This window comes from Trachemys scripta, chromosome 1 (assembly GCF_013100865.1).
Source record: "Trachemys scripta elegans isolate TJP31775 chromosome 1, CAS_Tse_1.0, whole genome shotgun sequence".
Classification (NCBI taxonomy): domain Eukaryota; kingdom Metazoa; phylum Chordata; order Testudines; family Emydidae; genus Trachemys; species Trachemys scripta.
Genome location: NC_048298.1, coordinates 5,201,351 through 5,216,099, shown reverse-complemented (window position 1 = coordinate 5,216,099; position 14,749 = coordinate 5,201,351). Strand labels below are relative to the sequence as shown.

At 47.0% G+C, this 14,749-nt stretch overlaps 2 protein-coding genes across 2 annotated transcripts in view; one reads left to right on the top strand and one right to left on the bottom strand.

Annotated features, from left to right (window-relative positions):
• Positions 1-517: 517 nt before the first annotated feature.
• SSMEM1 (serine rich single-pass membrane protein 1) lies at positions 518-4,054 on the bottom strand. The gene is made up of 3 exons (XM_034762981.1): positions 3,860-4,054; positions 2,634-2,694; positions 518-1,008 (listed from the first exon to the last, which is right to left on the bottom strand). The coding sequence occupies exons 1-3, from the start codon at positions 4,052-4,054 to the stop codon at positions 518-520; spliced, it is 747 nt and encodes a 248-aa protein (XP_034618872.1).
• Positions 4,055-10,581: 6,527 nt separating this feature from the next.
• The window catches only part of TMEM209 (transmembrane protein 209), a gene marked incomplete in the record, with an annotated part of 22,963 nt that continues 18,795 nt past the window's right edge, over positions 10,582-14,749 (top strand). The window contains 2 exon segments of the mRNA XM_034763918.1: positions 10,582-10,701; positions 14,534-14,673. Of these exon segments, the coding sequence (XP_034619809.1) occupies positions 10,675-10,701; positions 14,534-14,673 (167 nt within the window).

Here is a 14,749-nt window from a genome sequence, read left to right as displayed (position 1 = left end):
GCCCTCAAGAAGGAGATGGTGTTTCCCCCAGGGGCGCTGGAGGCAGCCTTAATGCTTGTTGGAAATGCACAGGAGCTCCACTGTCGTATGCTCTGCCCAGCCTGGCCCTACCCCCTTTCACAAGTATGGCTCACTTCAGTATTGCAGTGGCAACTACGGTTGTTGCCATTTTGCCCTGTTGCACCCTGGTACTCAGCAGAAGTTCAGCTTAGTTCCTCAATGAATTTGTCCCACTGTACTTAAGATGGAGGAACTCCTGTGTTACATCTGCTGTGGAAAGAGATGTCTTCACTAAGCCATGCCAAGGCAATGATATTTATATTTTTAAATAACCACACTCTTATACATACATTAGCCAGCACATTGTGCTGGGTATATTTATTGTCTGTAGCCAAGTTTTATTGAAATGAGTCATTTCCTTGAACCCTCCCATGCTGTGTTTTCACACAGGTTCTGTCTACCTAGTGCAGTGGCTTCAAGCAAACGAAAACCCAAATATAGCTCAAATGAAGGCAAGTCACATGGTGATACCCCTGGAGGAATCCTCTTCTAATGAACTGCTCTTCCCATGAGGAGGTGGCATGGGATTAAAGAAATGCTGGGACAGCCATTTTCTTGTCCTCTTGGCTTTGCAGTGAAGGCAGGGTTGTTCGTTGATCCAGTGGCTCCCCGTATTCCTGAGCTTCAGTAGTTCTAGCTTTCTCTGCCTGAGGCTAGCTGTGGTGGGGATATATTCTGTTTCACTTTCCTTCCCCAAGGATGCCCCTGAATCCAAGTTCTGGCTATTTATGTCTGAGGAGTCGCTATCACAGACAGTCTGCAGGCTGACCTTTGAGACGAACCTTGCTTGCTTGCTTTCTAAATAGGCCCAGGCCACGGCCATCTCTGAATAGAGGGCAGGATCAGCGGACTGGCAGGTGTGCTTTTTGTTTTTCCCATTGAAGAACTTGCTGATGAAATCCCCGACGTTGAAGCGGCTGTGACGCAGGCAGACAGAGTCCCTGGGAACTAACAGAAGAAAAATAGCTTAGCAGCACTGTAATCCATAGATTCATAGATTCTAGGACTGGAAGGGACCTCGAGAGGTCATCGAGTCCAGTCCCCTGCCCGCCTGGCAGGACCAAATACTGTCTAGACCATCCCTGATAGACATTTATCTAACCTAGTCTTAAATATCTCCAGAGGTGGAGATTCCACAACCTCCCTAGGCAATTTATTCCAGTGTATAACCACCCTGACAGTTAGGAACTTTTGACTAATGCCCAACCTAAACCTCCCTTGCTGCAGTTTAAGCCCATTGCTTCTTGCTCTATCCTTAGAGGCTAAGGTGAACAAGTTTTCTCCCTCCTCCTTATGACACCCTTTTAGATACCTGAAAACTGCTATCCCGTCCCCTCTCAGTCTTCTCTTTGCCAAACTAAACAAACCCAATTCTTTCTGCCTTCCTTCATAGGTCATGTTCTCAAGACCTTTAATCATTCTTGTTGCTCTTCTCTGGACCCTCTCCAATTTCTCCACAGCTTTCTTGAAATGCGGTGCCCAGAACTGGACACAATACTCCAGCTGAGAATAACCTGGGTAGGGGGTAATTTGACCCTTAGGTCATATCCTTTAAATATTTAATAGAATGATCCTACCTTCTCTTCTCACTTTATTCCTTTAAAAACGGGGCAAGAGAACCTGTGTCTCCTTAGAGCAATATTACAGCTCCCTTCATTGCCCATGTTATATTCCGCATGGATTCAGAGCCTGCTAATCTGTGCTGCCAGACATTAACCAGTCTCCCATGGTTGGCAGGCCAGCAACCACTCTCATTTTGTAGTAGTGACGATGCTGTGCATGAACTGAGGAGAAGGCAGGATACCTAATCATTGCATAACACTGGCAGTGGCAAAGCAGAGATCTGGGGAGGATCCTGAAGAGGATCATGGATAGGTAAAAGTAAAGGCTTAGATGCATCTTGTAAACCAAATTTGATTAGATTTGTCTCATTCCTCATTTCTTACTTGCAGGCAGCCTGCCTGTGTGTACTCAGGTGGTGCAGCCTATGGTAGCTGGCTACAGGTAAACTTGGCAATTCCTGCATCAGGGAATCATTGTGTAGCATGGAGGGCAGTGTATCCTGTAAGCTGAACACCAGCCTGTCTGTAATAAAACAATGAATCCTGCCCAAGCAGTGTCTGCCTCCCTTTTCCCCAGGAGTCAGACTGCCACATTCACACTATCCCTGAGTTACAATTACTGAAGTCCTTTAACCATGATTCCTTTTACATCAGACCTTCCAATCTGTTGATCATCATTTTTGCATTTATTTGTATTCTATTTTATCACTATCTTTTTAACGGTGAGATACCCAAATCTGTACACACTGGATCAAATTCAGCTCTGTTCATGCTGGAGTTCATGTGAAGTTCATACAATTCAGTGGAGATATTCTGGATTTACACATATATAAATGAGAGAATTTTCCCCATTATTCTATGTGGGGCCTCACCGATGCTTCATACAGAAGAATTATGACCCCCTTACAACCAAAAATGCTTCTCTATAGAGATCACATTTACTTTTTAATCCTCAGTCCACTATTTCTCTTTTTAAAACCCTTTTGATAGCCTAATAGAACTCAAATTTACCTTCTGATTTGCTAGTCCCTTTGCCAGAAGGTAGTCCTTCATCTCGGCATTTCTGGTCAATCTGTGTTTCAGAAAAACATGAATAAATGGTACAGAGTTTGCTATTTAGAAGGATTTTTAATAATTTCTACTCAGTGGATACTGCAACAATGTACAACATTGTTTCTTAAGTGGGCTAGTGAAAGATGTCATCCTGACCGTCCTGGAGAATAACGTCGATTATTCATATAGGACACATATAGCAATGGCAGCAGCAGTGCAGACTTCTCCATGTTGCCCTGCTGTTGAGCCTCAACACTGACCTGGAGGAAACCTTCTAGTGATGGGAGGAGTGTTCAATGTCTTTGGCCTTTGTGCTGAGACTGACAATAAGGGTGAGGGATAATAAGTGATAATGAGCTTTGTGGTGAGAACATTTGTCCACCTTAAACTGGACGGAGACCCCACATTTATTTCTCATGAGCCACCAGATAGTTTTTGGGTGGCAACATCTTTCAATACAAACTTGAGTTGGACTTGAACCAATGATGTGGAGGTGAAGGATAAAAATCCATTACCACTCCTTTGAGCCATCCAGTTCAGCCCCTCATAGCACAATTGATTAGTAGTAACTGATGATTAACAATTAATTATTATAAATAACACACTGTTTTTAAAAAAGATTGGGGCATTCCATTGTCCCCAATGCAGCTTTCATTCACAGGCATTTTCTTCGCACAGCCTCTTTGAAAAGTCCTGAGTAAGAAATGAGTAGGAACTTCAGGATTTGGCCCATTATATGCAAAGAGTCATCAGCACCACTGGGAGAATCCTCAGTTTGATCTCATTTGCTGGGTGCCCGTTTTACACCATGGTAACAACACTGACTTCCAAGGAGATACCTTTGATTTTTACACAGGGGTAAGCAAAATTAGAATCAGGATCTTCAACTGCCTAGTAGTCCCCCAGTTTATTGTGTCTGAACTGGGCTGTCTGTTTATAATAGATTATAAGCTCCTTGGAGCAAAGACCATGTTTTCTCTTTGCATTGGAGGATGTCAAGCGCATTGATGGAGCATAGTAATTAATAATAATAAAATATCTTCTTACATTGTAAACTCTGTGGACAGGGATAGGTTTTTTTTTGTTATTTATGCATACAGGGTCTAGCATAATAGGGTCCTGATCCCTGACTGGGGCTTCAAAGCACTGCCACGGTAAAATCAATTAAAAAATAGTACTCTTACCCAATTATAAGCATTGTTGATGAAAGTTATAGACAAAATGCCAATACAGTATGAAAGCAGGATTTGCCCCACAATCCCACAAAAGTCTTCATCATCCCCGTCACACTCCTTGTAATCTGGTTCTTGGCAGGCGATGGCCTCTACAGGGCCAGTATGTAAATAAAGCCACCAAAAATAGAGAAAAGGGAATCCCATTGAGTTTAGTTGATTAAGACACAACACAATGTCGTTTCTCTCTTAGGAAATCGGATGAAAAAGGTCAGGGTGGATTCTAATGCATCATGTGGTACCTTGGTAACCTATTGTTGACATTTATTTGTCTCAAGAGCTGTCACAAGAAGTGGTCAGAACATGCTGATGACATCATTCTTGAAACCATAGTAACATGGATGTGTAATCTAAGCACAAAGAAGACCTATTGTATTATGTTGTGAAGTTGCATTTGCTCCAAACTTTATGTGTTTAGGTTTTTAGACCTGTTCCTGTGAGGTGCTGGGTGCCTTCAACTCCATTTCAAGTTCATGGGAGCTCAGGAAAATCAGTTCCTCCTAGGATTGGGCCCCTAATGTCGCACAATAATTCTGTTTTCATTTTTATGTTTCTGTTGCTTTTGTTCCAATGTTTGGGAAACGGATCAAAGATTGAAGGGCTTCCAGAACATCTGAAACCCTTTGATCACCACCCCGATGGGCTGGCTCTATAGTTCCATCCTCCACTCCCTTCTTCTCTTTCCTCCCTTCCCCAGGGCAACAGTCTCTTCTTACTATGTGCCTGTTGTGGGCACCCACTGCTCCTGTCTTTGGGTGGCTGGCACAGCTGCTACTGCTAAATATGTGTTTGATGGTCAGCTGCAGTTCTGGGTCCCCCCTACACTGTTCTTCTCTCTGTTGCTGCTCCCCTTAATGTCCCAGTCTTCCACTCTCACCCAGTCTTCTCACCTCTAAATGTTGTTGTGACAGGATTGCCAGGGTGCAACCTGAGACTGTGCCCCCTTAACTCACTAATCTGGGTTGTCTCTGTCAGTAACTTACTGGTAACAAGCAGCGAACCCCTCCAGATGCTGTTACCACTCAGTACAACCACAGATGCAGCCCCATACCTGGCCAGATTGTATGAATGCTCCCAGAGCCACTCACAAATCACGCAGAGAAAGGCACCAGCCAAATCCCCCCAGCTCCCAGCCTTGTACCACCAGAATATATTATCTTGCAATTCCTCAAGACCCTTTCTTGAGCAATTCAAGTTTATTAATTGATTCACCATTTCCTCAATGGAAAGTGGAAATGCACCACCTTTGTAAGATGAGCAGATTTACCAAGCACTTCAGTCAAACCCACTGGTCAGGATAAACACTAGACTAAGTTTATTGATTACCAGAAGATGGATTTTAAGTGATTATAAGCGATAGGCAAAAGTCAGAGTAATTACCAAAGGAAAATAAAAGATAAGCACACAGTCTAAATTCTCAACCTTATTAAACTAGGCAATCAATATCTGGACTAAGCAGTTTTTCTCACCCCGCTGGATACTGCAGGTTGGTTACAGTCTTTCATATGCAGGCTCTCCCTGGTAGCCTGGAAACCAGTCTCCTCAGCTCCAGTATTCTCCTCATTGCCTTCAGTGTAGGAGGGAGAGGAGAAAGGATAAACTATGCAGCCTCTGCCTCATTTTATATCCTCATTCCATGTGCTTGGAGAACATAAGTCCAAGCACATCTGGGGTTGGGCAATTCCCCTGTTGTGGTCTTGCACAAGTGAGTCATTGAATTGTAACTCCCTTGCTGGACAATGGCTGTTGATGCTGGTTTGACACCTGCCCAGGTGTGGGTTACCTCCCTTGTTGTTGTCTCTGGGGAGCTAATATCTGGGCGATTTCGCAACTCACAGCATATTTTAGTGACTACCTGTAGCGGATGACGACTCACCGGCGCGGCGCCTCCTGCTGGTTGTCTCGGGAATTAGCTCTTCCTCAGCAGTTGAGACACTGCAGCAGCGAGAGAGGTATCTCAGCCTAGAAACTAGAGAAGCCACCAGTAGTCCTCACTCTCTGACAGAGCAGAAGGACCTTGAGATGATCCAGAGGGAATTGTGGTGTTTGTGTAAGTCTAATCTTATTTACGATCCAAGAATGTATGAGTTTCGCCTGTAAATAAAACTGGATACCTGTGGTGTGTATAAGATCTTCCCCTCCCTAGATCAGCACTTATTGTATGTTAGTGTAAATAGTTAAGTATAATATGCTGAATTGATGAAATGTTATAGGTCAGGGGTCGGCAACCTACGGCACGCGTGCCAATGGTGACACATGAGCAGATTTTTAATGGCACGCCGAGGTCCCGGCCGCCAGCCCCGCTCAGCCCGCTGCCGGCCTGGGTGAAGGGAACCCCAGGCTGGTAGCGGGCTGAGCGGAGCCGGCAGCTGAGATCCCAGCTGGCAGGAACCCCAGACTGGCAGCGGGCTGAGCGGGGCCTCGGCCCTGCTCAGCCTGCTGCCAGCCCAGGGTCCCGGCAGCCGGTCCCGCTCAGCCCGCTACTGGCCTGGATGGATGGAACCCTGGGCCGGCAGTGGGTTGAGCGGGGCCAGTGGCTGGAACCCCGGCTGGCAGGAGCTGGCGGACGGAACTCCAAACCGGCAGCGGGCTGAGCCGCTCAGCCCGCTGCTGCTCTGGGGTCCTGGCCGCTGGCCCCGCTCAGCCCGCTGCTGCTCTGGGGGTTCCGGCTGCTGGCCCCTTGCCAGCTGGCAAGGGGCCGGCAGCTGGCAAGGGGCCGGCAGCTGGAACCTAGAAGTGAAAGTAAGGCGGAGCGTGCATGCTCAGAGCGCTCTGCTGCGGCTGGATCCTGCTGGCTGCCAGAACTCTCCGGCAGGCTGGCGCTGGCAGCCCCGTGCACCGGACTAAGCAGCAGGCAGGCAGGCAAGTGAAATGGGCCGGCGGGAGGCGCGGTGGAGGTGTCTGCGTCCCAGCCTGTCCTGCTGCCCCTCTCTCGCCACTGGGGCTGGATACCAGGGCACTACAGGAACGTGCCGGGCCTGCGGCATGCACAGCTGCGGCCCCTCGGGGGGAAGGGAGTGGCAGGCCAGGGGGTCTTCTGCCGCCACCCCCCATTTGCCTGCAGATGCAGTGCCCCCACACAGCTGGCCCACAGCTCCCTTGGCAGGAACAGCATGGGGCAGGGACCCATCCATCATCCAGGTAACCCGGCTGCAACCGGAACTGTCCCAGGACAGCCCCAAGCCCTCGCCCCCCCCAGGACTTCCCCACTACACACAAACCCCAACCCCCTGCCCTGAGCCCCTCATGCCACCCAGCCTTGACTCCTGCATCATCCACATCCCCACCTCCTGCTCTGAGCCCCCCGCACCCTAAACCCCTGCCCTGAGTGCTCCCCCCGCACATCCACACATCCCCAGCCCCTGAGCTCCTCCCCCCGAGGGGGTTCCAATATGACAGTACCTGTAAGAAATTTAAGTTACTTTCACCCCTGCTAGAACCCCAGACCAGCAGCGGACTGAGCAGAGCCGGCGGTGGGCTGAGGGGCTCCTCCTGCTGCTGGTCTGGGGTTCTGGCCGCCGGCCCCGCTCAGCCTGCTGCCAGCCTGGGGTACCGGCAGCCAGCCCAGGGCTCTGCTCCTGACCTCGACCCAGCGCTCTTCAGTCACCCCCTGCTGTAGTCCACATTGGAAAACTCAGCAAGGAAAAGCGAGGACAAGGATCACACTAAACTGATAAGATCTGCATTTTAATTGTATTTTAAATGAAGCTTCTTAAATATTTTAAAATCCTTATTTACTTTAAATACAACAATAGTTTATTTATATAATATAGATTTATAGAGAGAGACCTTCTAAAACCGTTAAAATGTATTACCGGCACGCGAAACCTTAAATTACAGTGAACTTGGCACACCACTTCTGAAAGGTTGCCTACCCCTGTTATAGGTTATATTAATACATTAAGTGAATGGTTATATTGTCATATGTTATAAAGTCTGTGTCTTTATTGCCGTGCCACTTCATTCTTTTAATTGTAACTTTTATTATACTTATTTCTATGTTTTCCTGATTTATCTAACATTGCAATTATTTTTCTAAATAAATATTATTTTTGTTCTTGAAGAAATTACTGCTTGTGTGCCTATTCTTGATCGGAGGGCTGTATCCTTGTCCTTTCAAGGATCAGCAAGACTAGCTTACTCTGGGGAGCCCTCTGTATAACAGAGAGAAGCACCCTGGTAATATCCTGGAAATTCCTTTAGGGTGGACCACAACCTTGGTTACCAGGTTGGAAAAATTATATTAATGTTTAAAATCAAAAGCTTTATTTTTAGGTAACATCACTGGCTTAATATAATTAGATCCAAATTTTCCAGTAACACTGTGAGGTGGCAAAATTTAAAGACAATATAAAACTACTCAAGATCATTAAGTCCAAAGCTAATTGCAAAGGGTTACAAAGGGATCTCACAAAACTGGGTGACTCGGTGACAAAATGGCAGATGAAATTCAATGTTGATAAATGCAAAATAATGCATGTTGGAAAACATAATCCCAATTATACATATCAAATGATGCGGTCTAAATTAGCTGTTACTACTCAAGAAAGAGATCTTGGAGTCTTCATGGATAGTTCTCGGAAAAATATCCACTCCATGTGCAGCAGCAGTCAAAAAAGTTAATAGAATGTTAGGAACCATTAGGAAAGGGACAGATAATAAAACAAAAAATATAATGCCACCATATAAATACATGGTACACACATACCTTGAATGTGCAGTTCTGGTCACCTCATCTCAAAAAAGATATATGAGAACAGAACTGAGAAAACTACGAAGAAGGGCAACAAAAATGATTAGGGACATGGAATAGCTTACATGCAAGGAAACATTAAAAGGACTGGGACTGTTTAACTTAGAAAAGAGACAACTGTGGGGGGCTGCGATAGAGGTCTATAAAACCATAAACGGGGTGGAGAAAGTGAATAGGGAAGTGTTATTTACCACTTCACATAACACAAGAATGAGGGGATCACCCAAGGAAATTAATAGGCAGCAGGTTTAAAACAAACAGACGGAAGTACTTCTTCATACAGTGCAGTCAACCTGTGAAACTTCTTGCCCCAGGATGTTGTGAAGGCCAAAAGTATAACTGGATTAAAAAAAGAATGAGAAGTTCAGGGAGGATGGGTCCATCAATAGCTGTAAGTCAAGACGATCAGGGATGCAACCCCATGCTTTGGGTGTCCCTAACCCTCTGACTGCCAGAAGCTGGGACTGGATGGATCACTCAATAACTGCCCTGTTCTCTTCATTCCCTCTGAAGCACCTGGCATTGGCCACTGATGGAAGACAGGATGCTGGGCTAGATAGACCATTGCTAAATGACCAAGCATGGCCACTCTTATGTTCTTATGCCAGTGCTTCACTAATGTCACATGGATGTGTCACCACGTGGTGCCGGAACATTACAGCCAGGTGCCAATGTATCACTAACATGTCACCATGTGGCACTGAACCGTTACAGCCAGGCGCCAATGCACCACCGTTATGCTGACATGTCACCATGTGGTGCTGTATCATTATAGTCAGGTGCCAATGTGCCACTGTGACGCTGATGTATCACCATGTGACGCTGTACCTTTACAGCCAGGTGCCAATACATCAGTCACGCTGACATGTCACCATGTGGCGCTGTACCATTACGGCCAGGTGCCAATGCGCCTCTGTCATGCTGACGTGTCACCACATGGTGCTGTACCATTATGGTCAGGTGCCAATGTGCCTCTGTCATGCTGACGTGTCACCACGTGGTGCTGTACCGTTACGTCCAGGTGCCAATGCGCTTCTGTCACGTTGACGTGTCACCATGTGGCGCTGCACCATTACGTCCAGGTGCCAATGCGCCTCTGTCATGCTGATGTGTCACCACATGGTGCTGTACCATTATGGTCAGGTGCCAATGCACCTCTTGTCACGCTGACATGTCACCATGTGGTGCTGTACCGTTACGGCCAGGTGCCAATGCGCCTCTTGTCACGCTGACGTGTCACCATATGGCGCTGTACCGTTACGGTCAGGTGCCAATGCGCCTCAGTCACACTGACGTGTCACCGTGTGGAAGTGGCGCTGTACAGTTACGGCCAGGCGCCAATGCTTCAGTCACACTGACGTGTCACCGTGTGGCACAGTTGTGTTACAGTCACGCGCCAATGTGTCAATGTCTCGCTGATGTGTCACCGTGTGGCGCCGTACTGCTAGAGCCAGGCACCACTGCCATGCTGACGTATCACCGTCTGAAGCTTTTCGGGGAGACTTTTTTCCAAACATGCCACAAGGTCATTTTTTTGAAATATCCCATTGAAATCTCCCGGCCCGCTTTCCATAGTCACCGGGAGATTGAGGCCGATTCCGGGAGGCTCACTCCAGGCCAATCCTGGAGGGTTGGCAACCCTACCGTGCCACGGCCCCCAGCCGTTATGGCCACGCGCCCGCGCCTCACTCCTGTCACAGGAGCGGGGAAGGGAGGCGGCGGAGGCGCTAGTGGATGGGGGCACTGCCGGCCGGAAGTACGCTGGCCTCGGCGTCGCGCTCCGGCTCGCGCTGGCTGCTCGCCCGCCTCCCTCGCGCCTCACACGCGTTCCCGCCGAAACGGGACAGCGGAGACGCTGGGGGAGAGAGGAGGAGCAACGGCTGGCTGCGCGAGCGCGCCGTCTCCCCGTCCCCATGGCAACAGGCCCCGCCCTCCCCTTTGGGAAGAGCTTCACTTCCGGCCGGCGGCTGCGCGTAGTCGGCGCAAGCCCAGTGGGGACTGGCGGGGGCGCCTGATGCCGGCGGCTCCTCACGCGGGCGGGGTGAGTGTTGGAAGACGGGAGCTCCCGGCCCCCTTCGCGCCATGGGGGGGGGGGGGCGCTTCCCCGGCGGGGTGCGAGCCCCTCCCGCCTCCTCCGCTGGGGAGCACGAGCCGGCTGCTCCCTGGAGGGGGAGGGGCTGGGTGAGAGGCTCTGCCCCCCCCCCGCTCCCCATTGCCCCCGGGGCTGGGTCGGTTCTGTGCCCCTCCCCCCACGGGGAGCGCTGGGTGGGCCCCGCGCGCGGCCCCGCCCCTGCGTGGCGAGAGGGGGAGGCACCGGCCACGCCCCCTCCAGCCAGTGCGGGCCCCTCGTGAGGGTCCGTGCCTGGCGCCCTCGGCAGCAGCCGTTAGCGTCCCTAGTGTAGACACAGCCCCTGTGCTGAGCACCCCCAGTCAAGTGGGGCTGATCCGGTGCCCCTCGGCAGCAGCCGTTAACGTCCCTAGTGTAGGGAGTCTCTCTGCTGGGTACCCCCAGTAAAGTGGGGCTGATCTAGGGTGACCAGATAGCAACTGTGAAAAATCGGGATGGGGGTGGGGGGCAATAGGTGCCTATGTAAGAAAAAGCTCCAAAAATTGGGACTGTCCCTATAAAATCGGGATATCTGGTCACTCTAGGCTGATCTGTCGCTGGCACCCCTTGGCAGCAGTAGTTAACATCCATGGTGTAGACACAGCCTCTGTGCCGGGCACCCTTCAGAAAAGTGGGGCTGATCTGTCGCTGGCACTCTTCTGTAGTGGAGACTAATGTCCCCGGTGTAGATGCAATCTCTGGCTTATCCTCCCGCTCTGTAAAGTGGGCCTGATCCATTGCCCCCTGGCAGCAGTGGTTAATGTCCCTAGTGTAGATACAGCTGTGCAGTATAGAGGGGCCTAGCTGATCTGCACAGCCCAAGGGTGTCCTGCAGATTGGCAGCTCTGGGAAACGGGAAGCACTGTCTTACTGTTTTGTGTATTACTGTAGATAGCACTCAGGAGTCCCAGTCATGGACCAAGGCCCCATTATGTCAGGTGCTGTATAAACAGAACAAAAAGACAGTCTCTGTCCCAAAGAATTTACAGTCTAAGGCCTGGTCTACACCGAAAACTTAGGTCAACCTAGCTATATTGCTCAAGGGTGTGAAAAACTCGCCTAGGAGATGTAGGTAAACTGACCTAAGTCCCGTGGTAGATGCTCCTAGGTTGACAAGATTTATTCTGTCAACCTAGTTACTGCCTCTCAGAGAGGTGGGTTTACTACAGGGATGGAAAAAGCCCTTATGTGGCTGTAGCAAGTGTCTGAGACGAGAGAAAATATATAGATATAGACAGACCGGGGAGTACGAGGAAACCGTGAGCTAGGGGAACACTTAAAAGTTAAGTCAACTAAGCAGCGTCGCTCAGAGGTGAAAAATCCACACCCCTGAGCAATGGAGATAAACAGACCTAACCACCTGTGTAGACAGTGCTAGGTCAACCTAGATACTGCCCTTCAGGAAGGGGATTAACTATGGTCATGGGAAAACCCCTCCTGTCACTCTACTGAGTGGCTACACTGAAGCTTGTAGTTGTGCTGCTGTAGTGTTTCAAGTGTAGACCAACCCTGAGACAAAATTGGTCCGTGTGATGTACAGTGGCCTCAGCATGCCAGCAGCCGAACTTGTCAAGTGTTTGGTAGGCATCATGGCAAAGGAGAGTTTGAAAGAGAACAATGAAATAGCTTTGAGGATGTTTATACAGAGTACCTTCCAAGCATTAAGGGCAGCATGGGAGAAAGCGTGAAGCTGCTTGTCTGAAATGTTCAAGTATTTTACCATTAAGCTGCAACTAATCTGATTCATTGGTATGTAATAACAGTTCAGTGAACACATTTGTCCCAGTTTCTACATGTTATATATTCCGTCTTTGAATGGGAGCATAACAAATATTTAAGCAGGCCATTGTAGGAGGGAAGGTTAACTGTAGTGGAGGGTTATGGGTGTTAATAATACTTAGTCAGATTTTCAAAGTATAGCAGTATTCTCATGCGCAAACATAGTGAGCTATGGAGATGGTCAGGGTGGATTTGATTTAAATCATGGAAGACTCGATTTAATCATGGTTTTCTACATAAAAGTGCATTCTTGTTGGTGGTTATAACCTTAATACATATTCTTCACAACTCAGAGATAGATGTAGGTTTCCTTTTTAGAAGGTACACACTATACATTTTTAAACAGTGATTTATTTTGAAAACTTTTCAGATTAGTTTTAAAGCTATATCAAAAAATGAATGATTGTTTGGTTATTTCATTTACCAAAGGTAATTGAAGCAGATATTTATGAAGTCATTGGGAGGTGAACTATCTCCAGTTCAACAGATTAATCATTAATATTTGGAGGATTTTCTTGCCATGCTGTATTAGGAGGAGAACATCACCAGATAGACATTTAAATTGTTTTATTTAACTAAAACAACAGCATTAAGTATTCTGGATTTTTTTTCTTCAACATCAAACATATAATATTTTAACAAAACAAGCATATGTCCCTCGCTTCTCACATTTATCTCCAGACCTCTTCTCCTTGTCCAGATCTATTTCAACCCCAACAATCTTCTATTCATTGAACTTTTTGAAACTTTGCACTTTCAGAGAGAGGTAAGGGATTGACTCTGTGTACACAAATTTGTAGAGGGACAACAGAGCTGAGGTCTGTTAATTCTCACCTCTATATATTATTTATTTATTTTAAAAAATTGTTTGCTGTTAACAAGCATATTACCTCTGGAGAGACAAATCCACAGTTTGAGAACTGCAAAACTAAGCACCTCTGATGGTATCATCTAGACTGAGCACCGAGTCCCATTGGGTAGATAGAAAGATTAACCTAAATAATCTATACAGAAACCTGTGGAACCCCATAAAATTTGGTCCCTAATCCATGAACTACTGGAAATCATTTACAAAACTTTTCTTAAACATGACATGAATGTATTGTCTCATACTATAGAATTAGAATTTATAATCCCTATCCCATGATGAGATATCTTTGAGCTATAATGTATCTAGATAGGTTTTTTTCCTCAAAAAGTATTTTATCAAAAAAATTCGATTTAAATAAAAAAATCAGATTAAAAAAAATCATTGATTTTTATCCACCCTGGAGGCGGTATTTTAGTTCACTAGCCAGTTCTCAGTCCAATAGTGTGTGTAGAGTAGTGCTCATTAAAGTGAAAGGGAAGCGTCTGTACAAAAGGACTGCAGGATCTTATAAAGTCTCTCATCCCTATGACTCCGCACAGACTAGAAGAGAAAAAAATCTTGCCTATCACTTACTAAAGGACAGTAGCTTTCAAAAATGTACTGAATGCTTACTTAATCCATGTGACTTCCCCCCGCCCCCCATGTTTTATCCACAAAAACTGGGGGTAAAGGTGTTTTTTAAGCATGTCTGTAATGTGAAAAATATGAACTTCCAGGAATTTGATAGTCTGGGCTTGATTCTGCTTTGTTACCCAGTACATATTGGGACTAACTCTATTATAAAACTGGAGTGAGATGAGAATCTGGCCCTCCGTCCTGTGGATAGATTTTCCTTCCCCACGCCCAAATGGTAAAAGTAGCTCAGTGTTAGTTATGGTCCTAATGAATAGAGAATGCTCACAGAAGGAGCTATGTTAAAAAAACAAAAACTCCCCTCCTCCCCCCCAAAAGTACTGAATGCTGTTTACTATTAAATATTAATCTGTAACTAGAAATGAACTCCCTTAATGCAATTTCCTAGGGACTGTTTAACATTTCTTTAGTCTGGTGCTGAAGGAGAGCGACACTATAGAAATATCTCCATTCTTGTCTTTCCCTATGCTTCTCTCTTTACAGATGATGCAGGGGGAACAGAGTCCAGCTACTTCCCTCATTGACAGAACCATCAAGATGAGGAAAGAGACTGAAGCCAGGAAAGTGGTTTTGGCTTGGGGACTCCTTAATGTGTCAGTTGCAGGCATGATTTATACTGAAATGTAAGTTCCCTAAGAGTTTTAAAACTTAATCAATAAAAGGATGTCATTATGTTCCTAGATATTTCCATGTACTGTG

Bases quoted from the DNA above. Each gene is read 5' to 3' on its own strand.
- SSMEM1 (XM_034762981.1), bottom strand. From the start codon at position 4,054: ATGGGATTCCCTTTTCTCTATTTTTGGTGGCTTTATTTACATACTGGC. The intron at 2,695-3,859 runs GTAAGAGTACTA...TCTGAAACACAG, and splicing joins TCAACAATGCTTATAATTGG to ATTGACCAGAAATGCCGAGA. The intron at 1,009-2,633 runs GTAAATTTGAGT...TTCTTCTGTTAG, and splicing joins AGGGACTAGCAAATCAGAAG to TTCCCAGGGACTCTGTCTGC.